This window comes from Hyla sarda, chromosome 1 (assembly GCF_029499605.1).
Source record: "Hyla sarda isolate aHylSar1 chromosome 1, aHylSar1.hap1, whole genome shotgun sequence".
NCBI classification, from domain to species: domain Eukaryota; kingdom Metazoa; phylum Chordata; class Amphibia; order Anura; family Hylidae; genus Hyla; species Hyla sarda.
Genome location: NC_079189.1, coordinates 292,035,420 through 292,050,182, shown reverse-complemented (window position 1 = coordinate 292,050,182; position 14,763 = coordinate 292,035,420). Strand labels below are relative to the sequence as shown.

The 14,763-nt window shown below is 40.7% G+C and overlaps 1 protein-coding gene across 2 annotated transcripts; it reads left to right on the top strand.

Annotated features, from left to right (window-relative positions):
• The first annotated feature begins 394 nt into the window (after positions 1-394).
• On the top strand, positions 395-12,100 carry LOC130267436 (cold-inducible RNA-binding protein B-like). 2 transcript variants are annotated; one of them, XR_008843192.1, is made up of 8 exons: positions 395-535; positions 766-877; positions 2,526-2,632; positions 2,819-2,933; positions 3,047-3,137; positions 3,219-3,277; positions 6,322-6,413; positions 11,794-12,100. XR_008843192.1 is itself a non-coding variant. In XM_056517252.1 (7 exons), exons 1-7 carry the CDS (start codon positions 410-412, stop codon positions 3,519-3,521), a joined length of 624 nt encoding a protein of 207 aa, XP_056373227.1. In that variant the 5' UTR covers positions 395-409; the 3' UTR covers positions 3,522-4,183. The 2 variants fall into 2 exon arrangements, 1 of the variants encoding a protein (XP_056373227.1); XM_056517252.1 differs by lacking the exons at positions 6,322-6,413; positions 11,794-12,100 and adding an exon at positions 3,508-4,183.
• The last annotated feature ends 2,663 nt before the right edge of the window (positions 12,101-14,763 follow it).

The window sequence follows — 14,763 nt, the reverse complement described above, 5'->3', positions numbered from 1 at the left end:
AGAAAGCAGCCGTGAGTCGTCCTCTTAATATTATTGCGGCTACAAAGACGTTTTATACATTTTTCCATGTTAATACAGCCTCCAAGATCTATTCCCGCCACATGGTCTAACTAAACCGCTCCTAGTAGAGAATTGCGCACCCTTGAGCGGTACTTGGTACAGTCCGACACGTAACTGAATTCTAATGAAGTGGGCGGGGACACTGAACAGTATATAATAGCGAGAGGGGGAGGCAGTTGCGCACTCTGAATTGCAGCTCCTAAAGTTACTTTCTTGTCAGCACAAAGGAGACCTATAAGGTGAGGAAAAGCCACTCTATGCCGCCAGATTATCTCTTCTTTGTAGTTGTTGTGTGCGTGTCGTTCATAAATTCGGACAGTTGTATTTTATTTAGCAGATTCCTATTTAGATGTTGTGCATGTTTGTCGGCCTGTGGTTGCTTGCGGTTTTCTGGGGCCAGTTTGTGAGGCGTGAGCTGCGCTTCAGGCTGCCGACTGTGTTTGCTGGGCGGAGGCGCCATCTTGGTTTCTTTGTAGTAATGTTTTATTCTATTAAGTAGATTCCTATTAGATGTTGTGCATGTTTATCTGCCTGTGTAATGGTTTGTGAATAGCGAGCCATGAGGTGTCCCTGCTGTTTCCTGGGCGGAAGCGCCATCTTGGTGTCTTTGTTGTAGCCGCGTGCTTATGGCGCCTTTCAGCCGGCAGACGCCATTTTGTAATCCTGTCAGCTGTGTCTTAACCCGAACTCTCCTGTTCCTCGCAGCTCATCATGTCTTCTTCAGATGAAGGAAAGCTTTTTGTCGGGGGTCTGAGCTTCGATACCGAAGAACAGAATTTGGAGCAGGTGTTCGGCAAGTACGGACAAATAAGTGAGGGTAAGTTCTCCACAAGCTACATGACTAATGCTGCTATAATATGGCTGTCCTCCTTTGTTCCCTCCTTCACTACATGTGGTTGTAATGGGACCACAGGTTTATATGGCTGCAATAGGGACAGTTTTTTTTCACTGACAGGGAGCCCATAAGTCCCTAGAGCAAAGAAACATTGTCCCATTGCTTTACTAAGAGTGAAGTGTAGTTTTTTTTTTTTTTTGTGGGTTTTGATTCCCGACAGGTATATTTCCATGGTGTTCTGCACTTTTACAGTGCCAGTTCACCCACACTAAACCCAATACACTGAGTTAGTGTAGGTGAACAGGAGTCAAACAAGGGGTCATTTGCTTACATATGTCCAGTGAGTCCTGAGAGAGGTCCCCGGAAGATATTCTGCTGAATTCAGTAAATAGTGCACAGGGGGTGGGGCTTCAATGTATATGTAAATTGAGCCAGTAAAGCCCTACCCCTGTGCATGGTTCACTGAATTCAGCATAGGATCATCTTGGGGACATATCGGGACCTACTGGACATATTTAGAGAAGTGACCTGTCGTTGGACTCCTGTTCTCCCGTGCTATAACCCAGTTCATTGGGTTTAGTGTGGGTAAACATGCTGAGTTTTCCTTTTAAAGTGACTATAGCATCGCCTGCTTTTAAGTGCAAATAAAGTTTTTGCACTTGGGGCAGTAATAACTGGCCTGCATGTTTGTTTATGCCCTACATGTCTTTATTTTTACCTCCTGCAAGCTCTTGACTCATAGGCATTATATTGTGTGCCACTAACCACTTCGTATGATGATGATTTTTTTTTTGTTGCACTGGGTCTAAATTCTGAGACCTGCTGTGATCACGACCTCTTCCTCAACTTTACCTGGTAGAGTGCCACCTCCCCCCCCCCCCCCCCAGCAATTGCAGGAGGTCTCAGCAGTGAGACCCCCTGCAATCAATACTTTTGACACTGGTGTACAGTTTGTCAATGATGGGAAAGCTTGTCTTATCAATTTTTTAGAATTGAAGTGGCTACTTAAAGGGGTTCTCCGGCGCTTAAACATCTTATCCCCTGATCGCAGGAGTCCCGCCGCTGGGGACGCCAGGGGTCAGGCACGCAACACCCCGTTTGTAATCAGTCCCCGAAGTGTTTGCTCAGGGTCTGTTTACGGGCGACTACAGGGCGGGCGGCGTGTGACGTCACGCCTGCGCCAGCGTGTGATGTCCCGCTCCGCCCTGCAGTGCAAGTCTATGGGAGGGCGACGTGATGGCTATTGTGCCCCCTCCCGCAGGCGTGCATGATCCCAGGGGTCCCCAGTGGCAGGACTCCTGCGATCAGGTATATTATCCCCTATCCTTTGAATAAGATGTTTAAGCACCGGAGAACCCCTTTAAAATGGTTTGCCGTGTTCTATATGGTGTGCTCAACATGGTCTCTGGAAGAAAAAACTTGCTGACTACCCTTATCTACCTGTACATAGCTCTGTAGTCCTTAATAAACTTTCTGTGTAGAAGTTGAGTGAATTTTTGTTGATTGCATGGTTAGCAACAACTCTCTAGCACAGAATTGATTATTAGTGGTGTCTTAAATTTCTGTAAATGCAATCTTTGATCCATGGCTGACAGTTTATTTTTTTTTTTCTTTCCCCTACATCTTCCAGTGGTGGTTGTGAAGGACCGTGAGACAAAGAAATCTAGGGGCTTTGGGTTTGTTACATTTGAAAACCCAGAAGACGCAAAGGATGCCATGGACGCAATGAATGGAAAGGTGAGGCTCTAAAGAATAAGACCGTGAACATTGCCTAAATGAGTAAAATGTGTTCTAGTTTTTTTAGAACTGTATTTTAGTAGCAAGGTTAATGCATAAAAAGCACTGAAGCAAAAAAATTGACATAAAATTAAATCCTAGAATGCTGACTAGCTTTTTTTTTTATTTTTCTCTTGTTTTTTTTAGTCTGTTGATGGAAGACAGATTCGTGTTGATCAGGCTGGCAAATCTTCAGGTGACAGACGTGGAGGTTATAGAGGAGGATCCTCTGGAGGACGAGGATTTTACCGTGGAGGCCGTGGTGAGTAGTCAATTTATTCTTTAATGGTCCTTTCATTTGCAAAAGTTGTACATTTTAGCATGACTTGTGCAAATATAATGTACTGTAACATTAAACGTGGTGGTGTTTTCTAGGTGGTGGAGACAGAGGCTATGGAGGCGGTCGGTTTGAAAGCAGGAGTGGAGGTTATGGTGGCAGTGGTGGATCCAGAGATTATTATGGCAGGTAAGAGGAGAATGAATATAGGTCACTTAGCTAAATCTATTACAGGCTTTGATTGTCTAGTAACACTTTTTCTATTCTTAGTGGAAGGAGTCAAGGGGGATATGGTGACCGATCAAGTGGATCCTACAGAGACAACTATTGTAAGTAATTTGGTCAAAGGGTTTTGGGTGTGGTGTCTTGGTGGGTTGTCTTGAGGTATGCCTTTGCTCAGTTGCCCGTTTATGAATTATAGGGTTGCCTGAAATCTGATAAATACATAGTGGTGGTTTAGTTGTCAACATGGGTGGGTTTTGACATCTGGTATAGGGGGTGTAATGTTCTGACCTATGCTTCAAGTGACTTTACAACTGTGCCTGCTTCTTGTCCTCAGCTTCACACGACTAAAACTCCTGACTCAAGATCATCCTTCCAGTGGCTGTATTTATAAAGATTTATGGAGCTTCGCAGAACAGTTAATATGTAGTCTTTGATTATGTTCATTTTTTATATACCCATGTTACTTTATTCTGACAGCCTCGCTGGTAGAACATGGAACAGTTTTACTTAAGTTACAACATCAATACCTTGGTTCTAATGTTATGGTTTTGCTGTTCTATTGCGCTGCTCAGATGGGAGCTCCTTATTGCAATTTTAATTTGGCAGATACTTGCCTTGGTGACAGACTAGTTCTACTAAAGGAATAGTTTTACTCTTCCTGAGCAAAACGGTCAATCTATGAGCTCTATTCTGTATTAAGATCTGTTTGATCATATGTTCTGTATATAGTGAAGGGGACTGAGGCCCTGAAGCTTAACTCTGAAAGAATCCTTCGGTATAACAAGGCAGGGTACAGCATGGGTGCATTGTAAATAACCGCTAGACCTCCTTGATATATCTAAAGAGAAAAATCAAATTTCTTAATATCTCGAAGTTTTTGAAAATGTTTATATTGTCATTTTTATTTCACTAAAAGAAATTGAATCCTTGTGTTCTCTATAAAGAATTGTTTTTTTTATTAACTTTCATTTGGCTTCATGAAGCCTATTAAAAGACCATCTGAAAATAAATGCTGCTCTTGACGCTTGCCTTCTGCATCACACTGGTTAGGTAGATGTCATACATTTAAGTCACTTGGCTGCTTTTGTATTCAAGCTTTATTGAGGTCACTACATTTTATATAGGATTTTGAAAATATGCTACAGTTCTAATCGTGGCCATTATGTGGGGTATAAAAACATCTACTTGTGCTCACGCAGTCCCTGAAAATAGTCTTTCTGAAGCATTACAATCTATGGAAGAACCCAGGGCCATTAATGCAGCCAGGGGACACTAATGCCAAGGGGACATTAATGCAGCCAGTGACGCACCATTGTTCTGCCCCATCCCACTCAGCTGTCATTACTGAAGAAATGGAACAAGACCACATCTGTTAGTCTAGTGTGGTCCAGCTTCTGGGACACCTCCAATCAGTTAGTTAGAGATGAATGAACTTAGTGATTCGATTCGTCTCAAACTTCTCGGCTCGGCAGTTTCTTACTCTGGCCTGCAGAAATTAGTTCAGCTTTCTGGTGGGCTGGAAAGGGTGGATACACTCCTGCAGACTCTCTTATAGGACTGTGTCCACCTTTTTCAAGCCCACCGGAGCACCTGAAAGCTGAACTAATTTATGCAGGCCAGAGTAAGAAACTGACGAGCCGAGATGTTCGTGATGAATCGAATTGCTGTAAGTTCGCTCATCTCTAGTACTGACCTATTCTGCCAACAGGCCTATAACATTGTTGGGTAACTTGACCCAAATTTATATTTTCAACTGGCTCCAGAAAGTTAAACAGATTTGTAAATTAGTTCTATTAAAAAAATCTTAATCCTTTCAATAATTATCAGCTGCTGAAGTTGACTTGTGTTCTGTCTGGCAACAGTGCTCTCTGCTGACATCGCTGCTTGTCTCGGGAACTGCACAGAGTAGAAGAGGTTTGCTATGGGGATTTACCTCTAAACTGGGCAGTTCCTGAGACACGTGTCATCAGAGAGCACTTAGAAAAGAACAACTCAACTTCAGAAGCTCATAAGTACTGAAAGGGTGAAAGGTAATTTACAGATCTGTAACTTTTTGGAGCCAGTTGATAAACTTTTTTCCTGGATATCCCATTTAATCGTGACAAATCAGATTTATTTTACTGGTTGCCTCCTGTGCCTCCACTTCCAGCTGTTTAAAAATGATGCCCTGAGACCTTTAGAAGCCAAGAAGTTAAGTGTTTGGAAGAGGTGTATTACAGATATTCCTGCAAGGCATTAAAGTCGTCCCATGCCCAATCGGTATAGAAAAATTGTATCCTATCCTGTGGCTAGGCGGTTTAGTTTTAGGGCCCAAATGCTGCTTTGGCTCTCCCATAGATATATGGAGGGGGTGTGGTGGCCCCTGCTTTGGGCAGGGGCATGACATGCACACTGTGGGAGAGCTGGGGGCTACTGTCCTGTGGCTAGAAGGGTTTCTGTACTGATCAGGCTTGGGACTTTTTAAACGCTGTAGGAGTCTGAGGCTTCATACTTGGCTTACTGTCATGCCCTGCTTTGAATATGGATCATTCATGTCTGGCTGAGCATAGAGCCAAGTATCCAGGAAAGCTGCAGTAGTAGGGTTAAAGGTCATGTAGAGTAATTGTGCTATACTAAACAAGAAGAATGGATTTCTACCCTAACCGCTATAGATTAGATCAGATTCTCTGTAGAGTGGGATTAAAAATGTTAGTACAACTGTTGCCTTCTGAGAATCTCCTGCTAGAATACAGACTACAGTTTCCTTGGAGAAGTCAAGTGTTGTGCATCCTGTGAAGCCTGACGAAATCTGCTCTTGGCTAGTTCAGTTGTGGAATTAGTCCGGTATTTTGAGGTAACTCTTTCGCTCATGTCCACATCCTCGAATTCATGTTGTGCTTGTGAAACCTCCAAATAGCTTAAATGATATATGGTACTACTGTGCTGGAAATCTGATGCTTTGGCTACTGCCTATTGCCTTTTAATATCGCAGCAAACTCCTTGTTACTGTGAACCCCTCCATTATTTTTATTCTCTCAACTCTAATGTGCCACTCAAACTATGGGACACAGCCATCCACTAGGCTACAGTCAAAATGAATGCCCATTAGTAATGTTAGCCCAACTTGTTTCCTTCTAAGCTTACCAACTTTACATATTTTGTTTTCTAGGAGGATTCTGAAAAGCTGATGACCCGTTAAACAGTACTGTTCTACACTTCTGGCTGTAAAGTCTGAAAGATTTTTAGAATTGCAATGGCCAGGTAGGTGTTTTAGCTATGTGAATTTCAAAACAGAGCTGGCTATACAAATACTATATTCCTCCATACACTTAAACATCTCAGTTGAGCATTTTATGTCCTGAATTGGGTGTGGTAAGCCACTCAAGGCAACTTGATGGCAAGAGAACAAGGGGGGACAGTTTACATTCCATGTGTCTGGTTAGTCTATTGCAGCTTTGTGCTCTAATTTTTCCCAGATCATTCTGCACATAATACCCCAAAATGAGTGAAAACAATGTTTTGTAAGTGTGAAACTAAAAATATTGCATTCATATAACTTCAAACTCTTAACTCCGTGAATAGATGAATACTTATATTTGGTAGTGATTTACAGCTGTAGTCATCCTGGGTATAATGTCACATTGTTTGCACGCCTGGATTTGGGGAGTTTCTGCTGTGTGCTTACTTAATTCATTGTAAGTCCAGACAACTGCATCAGGTTTTGACTATGGTCTACTTTTGTCAATTTAGAGTTCCGTTAACTCTAACTAGCTTCCCTGTGCAAAGTGCTAAGGCTTCTTTTACACTGCTGTTAGCAGACAGCAGGGTGATGGCTGTTGGGGGAGCCCGGGGCACACAGGAACTCTGAAGCTAACCCATAATGACCTTTTAGCTTCTTGATTGCCTTTTTAACCCCTTGAGGACCAAGCCAATTTTAACCTTATGGACCAGGCTATTTTATTTTTGAGCTTTTCCTCATTGCCAGGCAATCTACAGATCCATATAAGGGTTTGTTTTTTGCGTGACCAATTTTACTTTGTAATAATCCTCTATTTTACCATAAAATGTACAGCTAGGAAATTTAAATGAAGAACAAAATTTTGTAAATTTTTGGAGGGTTTCGTTTTTACACTGTACACTTTACGGTAAATGACGTTTTTTTTTTTTTTTTTTATATATTCTGTGGGGCAATATGATTAAAATGATACCCTTGGCTAGATTTTTTTTTTTTTTTTGTACCTGTTTAAAATCTCACTTTGTACAAAATCGCTAATCTAAAATAGCCCTATTTTGACCACCTATAACTTTTCATTTTTCTGGATGGGGCTTATTTTTTGCACCGCAATCTTTACTTTTTATCAATACCACATTTGCATATATAACTAACTTTTTAGATTTTTTTTTTATTTATTTTTTGGGAAATAAAATGTGACTAAACAGCATTTGGACTTTTTTAAGTTTGCGCCGTTCACCGTACAGGATCATAAACAAACATATTTTGATAGTTCAGACATTTACGCATGCGGCGATGCCAAATGTTTATTAAAAAAAAGTTACGCTTTTTGGGGGTAAAATGGGAAAAACTGAATTTTCTTTTGGGGAGGGGATTTTTCATAAACTTTTTTTTTTTTTTTTTACACTTTATATCCCATAGGGGACTATTTATAGCAATCATTTGATTGCTAAGGGTGGGTTCACACCACGTTTTTGCAATACAGTTTTGTATCAGGTTTTTGATTAAAAAAAGGGATTCCTCAAAACCTGACTAAGGCTGGGTTCACACTACGATTTTCAAATACGATAACCGTATACGGTTTTCCGCAAAAAACGTATACGTCCGAAACCGTATGCATAGAGAATTCATTGTAAACCGTATTCCAAATGTTGTGTACGGTTGCATCCCTTTTGCCTCGGATACGGTTTTGCCGATTTTTATATTTATGTGTGTATGTGTATATATATATATGTATATGTGTGTATAGATAGATAGATATAGATAGTGTGTGTGTGTGTATATGTATGTATATATGTGTATGTGTGTGTATATGTATATGTATATATATATATATATATATATATATATATATATATATATATATATATATATATATATATATATATATATATATATATATATATAAATCTCTGTCGACCACGTTTTTGCCTACTGTTTCATAACCGTATGCGAACTGTATGCGGTTCTCCAATCTGTTTTTGGAGTTGACACGCGCGCAGAAGGAATTTCAATAGAACAATAGTAACTTTATTAAATTGCTTGAAAACTAATTCAAACAAAATAGCAAAACCGTTGGATAGAACTGTACATACGTTTTGGAACCATATACGGGGAAAAACTATTTGGAGTCATACTGTTGCATACGGTTATTGCCATCCGTTTTTAGCAGAAAACCGTATATGGTAACCGTATTTGAAAAACGTAGTGTGAACCCAGCCTAAATTGTATCATAACGTGTACAAATTTTTATCTGTATATGGTTTCAAAAATGATGTCCGGTTGCCTCCGGTTTGAAGAAAACCGTATACGTTCACTCCATTATGAATAAAGTTTTACTTGTTTGATAGAAATTCCAAGGAAAAAACACTGAGCAAAGCCAAAACGGATGGAACCGTTCTTGACATGACTCCCATGTTGAAAAATGTATACGGTTTAATACAATTTTTCACTTGGACCAAAAACTGTGGTAGACCACGATTTTCTGTCAAGATAAAAAAAAGTTAAAAACCGTATGGTTTGAAAAACGGAGACAACCGTATACATTATGTGCATACGGTTTTGAATGGGAAGTCTATGGGCACCTTAACCCTTCAGACACGGCGATCAAATGCTTCCCGGCAGCTCAGTTAGGCTATCGCGATAAAATTGCGATATCCCGATCAGCTAGGACGCAAGCAGAGGTCCCCTTACCTTGCTCTGTCATGTCCGATCTGGATTTGATTGCTCCAAGCCTGAGCTACAGGCTTGAGCAATCGAGCACCTAATGCTGATCCGTGCGAAGCTATGTCTTTGCATCAATCGGTAGAAGATCAGTGTGCAGTGTCCTAGCCCCCTATGGGAGCTAGAACACTGCACAAAAAGTTAACAAAATTTACCGAATAAGTTTGAATCTCCCCCCTTTTCCCATAAAGAAAGTGAAAACAAACGTGGTATCGCCACATGCGTAAATATCCGAACTATAAAAAGATCATTAATTAAACCACTCGGTCAATGGCGTACGTGCAAAAAAATTCCAAAGTCCAAAATAGCGTATTTTTGGTCACTTTTTAGATCCTAAAAAATGAATAAAAAGCGAACGAAAAGTCCGATCAATGCAAAAAATGGTACCGATAGTAACTTAAACACGGCACAAAAAATGAGCCCTCATACCACCCCATACAGGGGTCAGAAGGTGACTATTTTAAACGCATGTAGTTATGATTTTTTTTCAGAAGACAAAATCAAACCTATATAAGTAGGGTATCATTTTAACCGTATGGACCTACAGAATAAACAATGTGTAATTTTTACTGAAAAATGCACTGCATAGATACGGAAGCCCCCAAAAGTTACAAAATGAGAATTTCTTCAATTGTCGCACAATGAATTTTTTTGGCAACATGACTAATGTCGCTGCAAAGTAGAATTGGTGGCGCAAAAAATAAGCCATAATATGGAATTTTATGTGCAAAATTGAAAGCGTTATTTTTAGGTGATGAGGATAAAATGGAAATGGAGTCCTTAAGGGGTTAAAATGAATACCCTACTTAAACAAGTTTGATTTTGTCTTCTGGGAAAAATCATAACTACGTGCAGAAAAATGTATACATTCGAAAGTTTTTATCGAACATAAATTTGTTTTGACTGGACTTTTTGATCGCCATTTATTTTATTTTTTCCCCTGGTATAAAAAGGGACCTAAAATACGCAATTTCTTGGAATTGTTTTAAGTGTACTCCATTGACGGTGCGGTTTAATTAACGATTATATTTTTATAGTTTGGACATTTACATGCGCAGGATACCACATTTGTTTTTATTTAGTTTTTTTTTTTTTTTATGGGAAAAAGGGAGATTCAAACTTATTAGGGAAGGTTATTAAATCACATTAACTCTTCACTTTGCAGTGTTATAGCTCCCGTAGGGGGCTAGAACACTGCACAAACTGATCTTACACGTATACTAACTTGCACATATATTAACATGCCATTGATCAGCGTTATAGGCACTTGACTGCTCCTGCCTGGATCTCAGGCACGGAGCAGTCATTCACCGATCAGACACAGGAGGCAGGTATCCTCCTGGTGTCCTGTAAGCTGTTGGGGATGCTGCAGTTTGATTTCGGCGGTCCTGAACAGCCCGACTGAGCAGCAAGGATACTTTCAGTTTCACTTGATGTGGCAGTAAACTTTGATCGCCACGTCTGAAGGGTTAATACATGGCATCACCGCGATTGGTGATGTCCTGTTTCCTGTATTAGCTGCGGGTCCCAGACGTTGATGGCTGCCGGGACCGGCCCATTATGACGCGGGGTCAATGTGTGACCCCATGTTATATCGTGGGAGCTGGACGTAAATATATGTCCTGCGTCAAGGAGTTAAAGATCCCTTCTACCATTACACAGGTTTTGATAATGAAAACCTAGCCGAGTGGTGCAGTTGCCATGGAAATCTGCATCACTCTTCCTCTACAAAGGTTTTCATAAATCTCCCCCTAGAGGTATTGTTAGCTGTGAGACTTCATATTGTCAGGACTGTTTTTCCAAAACATGTCCATCTGAATGTGCCACAGGTGACCTCCGATAAATAACAATCTGAGGTCCTCTCATTTCTTATGTTTTACAGCAAATGGTCTGAATACTTGTCAGTACAAAATTTTTTGTTTCCTCCTTTATTGCAGTTTCACAAAAGTGAAGGGGTCTGAAGACTTATTAAAGCATTGTGTTAAACAGAGGCACTTCCATCAGGTGCAAACTGTTATAACAAATGAAAGTGTACAATGTCTTTGTTCTGTTGCAGAACCTTTAAGAACCCAAACATTGCACCTTTATTTGACAGCATAAAAAATGTTTGTCACTGGAGGGAGATTGCTATGGTCAACCTTTCCTCTGGACAGGTTTTGATAAATCAATCGGCATGCTCCTTTGCTTTTTTTTTTGCAGAGGCCTTGTTAAAAATGAATCTGGTTGCTATGGGAAACTGGGTAAGGCTGGGTTCACATCACGTTTTCTCCCATACGGGAGCGCATACAGCAGTGGAGAGCTAAAACCTCACGCTCCCGAATGCCTTTCTATGCGCTCCGGCATGTAATTAATTTCAATGATCCGGCCGAAGTGAAACGTTCGGTCGGCTCATTTTTGTGCTGTATGCGCTTTTTCCTTGGATCGAACACTGGTCAATCGCGGTTTTAGGTCCGGTTGTAAAAGCGCATACGGCTCAAATGAGCTGACCGGACTGAACGTTTCACTGCGGTCGGCTCATTGAAATGAATTACACATAGGAGCGCAAGTTTTTAGCTCTCCCCTGCGGTATGCGCTCCCATATGGGAGAAAACGTGATGTGAACCAGCCCTAACTTTACCTCTACATATGTTTTGATCTCCCCATCTGAGTGCTGCAGTAATTTAATTTTTTCTTCTTCTCTTTAAGTGGTAAATTCCCTGATGATGGTCCCCATTAAAGCCTGTTAAAAAATACACAGGCATGCAAGAAAATGTCTACTGTTTTTGAAACAAACTGCAGCAGTGGATCCAGCAGGCAGAAGTACAAAATACCTATTCCTTTGAATCATCAAAAAGCAAATGAAAAAATTGCTACAAATAGCTGCACATGAAACACCCAATTGATGATGCACCTCTAATCCCTTGTTCATTTATTTAGTTTTTTATTCCTCAGGATGCCTCAGATGAGTGAATCTGATTTGAGTTAATGCTGTAAATAAACACATTTTTAAGTATTTGGTTTGTGTGATTATTGTAGTGGAAGACTCCTCCAGACAAGGCAACTATTGTCTCCATAAGTTTGGTCTAAGTTTGAATTGCTCTGTGACCCTTCAACATAAATATATATTTTTTTCTAGTTTTACATTGGTTTTTAGATGTGGTGGGTCTAGCTGCACAATAATTGGTGTCTAGAAATGCTGCTTTGAAGAGGCCTGTCTCTTATAAATCCTCGTTAGATTTAAATTTTTTACTGTAAGATTTTGGCATTCTTCCCCTAAAGAAATATGATGCCTGGGCTTTAGCCCTCAAAGTAGCAATTAGCTTGCATCATTGATGGCAAGTAGTGATTCGACTCATCACGAGACTCTCTCTTCTAGGACTGCATCCATCTTTTCCAGCCGACCGGAGCACCTGAAAGCTTAAAGGGGTACTCCGGTGAAAACCTTTTTTTTTTTTCTTTTAAATCAACTGGTGGCAGAAAGTTAAACATATTTGTAAATTACTTCTATTAAAAAATCTTAATCCTTCCAGTACTTATTAGCTGCCGAATGCTACAGAGGAAATTCCTTTCTTTTTGGAACACTGATGACATCACGAGCACAGTGCTCTCTGCTGACATCTATGTCCATTTTAGCAACCATGCATAGCAGATGTATGCTGAGGGAAGCATGGTGGCTCAGTGGTTAGCACTGCTGTCTTGCAGTATTGGGGACTTGGGTTCAAATCCCACTAAGGACAACAATAAATAAAGCATTATTATAATAACGTCCGCAGAGAGCACTGTGCTCGTGATGTCATCAGAGAGAATTTCAAAAAGAAAAGAATTTCCTCTAGTATTCAGCAGCTAATAAGTACAGGAAGGGTTAAGATTTTTTAATAGAAGTAATTTACAAATATGTTTAACTTTCTGCCACCAGTTGATTTAAAAGAAAAAAGGTTTTCACCAGAGTACCCCTTTTAACCAACTTACGTTAATTTCCCCGCTCTGCCTGCCCCTGGATGGGGCAGAGCAGGGGAAGATGGTGGCGATGTGTCGGGGCCATTGCAGGGACCACCAGCGCTGCTTACCTGGGTTCTGGAGGACCAGGGACCGGCGGCTGACAGGAGGCGGTGGTGGTTTCCTAGATACTGCAGTGAAGATTGCTGTAAAGTGATCTTCACTGCTGTATCTGGGAGTTTTAAAACTACAACTCCCAGCATGCCCAGAAAGCCTTTGGCTGTGTGGGCATGCTGGGAGTTGTAGTTTTGCAACATCTGGAGGTCCACAGTTTGGAGACCACTGTCCTTCCAGATATTGCATAACTACAACTCTCAGCATGCCCAGACTGTCCAGGCATGCTGGGAAGTTGTAGTTCTGTAACATCTGGCCCTTCAGATGTTGCAGAACTACAACTCCCAGCATGCCTGGACAGTCTCAGCATGCTGGGAGTTGTAGTTTTGCAACATCTGGAAGGGCACTGTTTGGAGACCACTAAACAGTGTTGTACAAATTAGTGCTCCAGATGTCAATTCAAAGTATGCTGAGACTGTTCAGGCATGGTGGGAGTTGTAGTTCGGCAACATCTGGCCCTTCAGATGTTGCCGAACTACAACTCCCACCATGCCTGGACATGCTTTGAGTTGAAGTCTTGCAACATCTGGAGTGCTACAGTTGCATAACTACAACTCTCAACATGCCCTTCGGCTGTCTGGGCATGCTGAGTTGTTAGTATTGCAATTAGTGGAGGCACACTGGTTGGGAAACATTGTCTGTTTCCTAACTCAGTGTTTCTCAACCAGGGTACATTCAAACAGGCGGGTGTTTACCGCAAGTTTCCCGCTTCAAGTTTGAGATGTGGCAAATTTTCTGCTGCAGTGGGAAATGCACTGTAAACACCAGCCTGTGTGAATGTACGCTTAAAACGCTACACTAATCCTAAATAAAGAGTAAAACCCTACATATGCACCACTTTACACTGTCTCCTACAGACACCACCTTACACTTACAAACTGAACTGTTCCCTGAAAAATTCAGATTTTGAAATGTAATTGGAAAATTGCTGCTATACTTTGAAGCCCTCTGATGTCTTCCAAAAGTAAAAACATGGCAACTTTTATGATGCAAACATAAAGTAGACATATTGTATGTGAATCAATATATAATTTATTTGGAATATCCATTTTCCTTATAAGCAGAGAGCTTCAAAGTTAGAAAAATGCTAAACCTTTTAATTTTCATGGAATTTTTCACCAAGAAATGATGCAAGTATCGACCAAATGTTACTAACTAACATAAAGTAGAATATGTCACGAAAAAACAATCTCTGAATCAAATTTAGAAGTACAAGCATCCCAGAGTTAATGATTAAAGTGACAGTGGTCAGATGTGCAAAAATGCTCCGGTCTTTAGGGTCAAAATGGGCTTGGTCCCCAAGGGGTTAAATGAATGAGATGGGCCAGGTCCGGCTGGGATACAGGAGCGCCCGGGTTTCCTATTTCCCAGCTAGTGTCAGTCCCTGTATGTGATAAATGTAGTGTGAACCCAGCCTAACTAATCTTATGCAATGGCTCTGGTATTCTGTATTAGCAGTTTTATGATTGCTTAAACCCCTTAAGGATGCCAGGTTTTTCAGAGTTTGCACTTTAATTTTTTATTTATCCCCTTCTAAAAATCATGACTTTGATTTTGCACCACCAA

Bases quoted from the DNA above. Each gene is read 5' to 3' on its own strand.
- LOC130267436 (XM_056517252.1), top strand. From the start codon at position 410: ATGTTGTGCATGTTTGTCGGCCTGTGGTTGCTTGCGGTTTTCTGGGGC. The intron at 878-2,525 runs GTAAGTTCTCCA...TACATCTTCCAG, and splicing joins GTACGGACAAATAAGTGAGG to TGGTGGTTGTGAAGGACCGT. The intron at 3,138-3,218 runs GTAAGAGGAGAA...TTCTATTCTTAG, and splicing joins TCCAGAGATTATTATGGCAG to TGGAAGGAGTCAAGGGGGAT.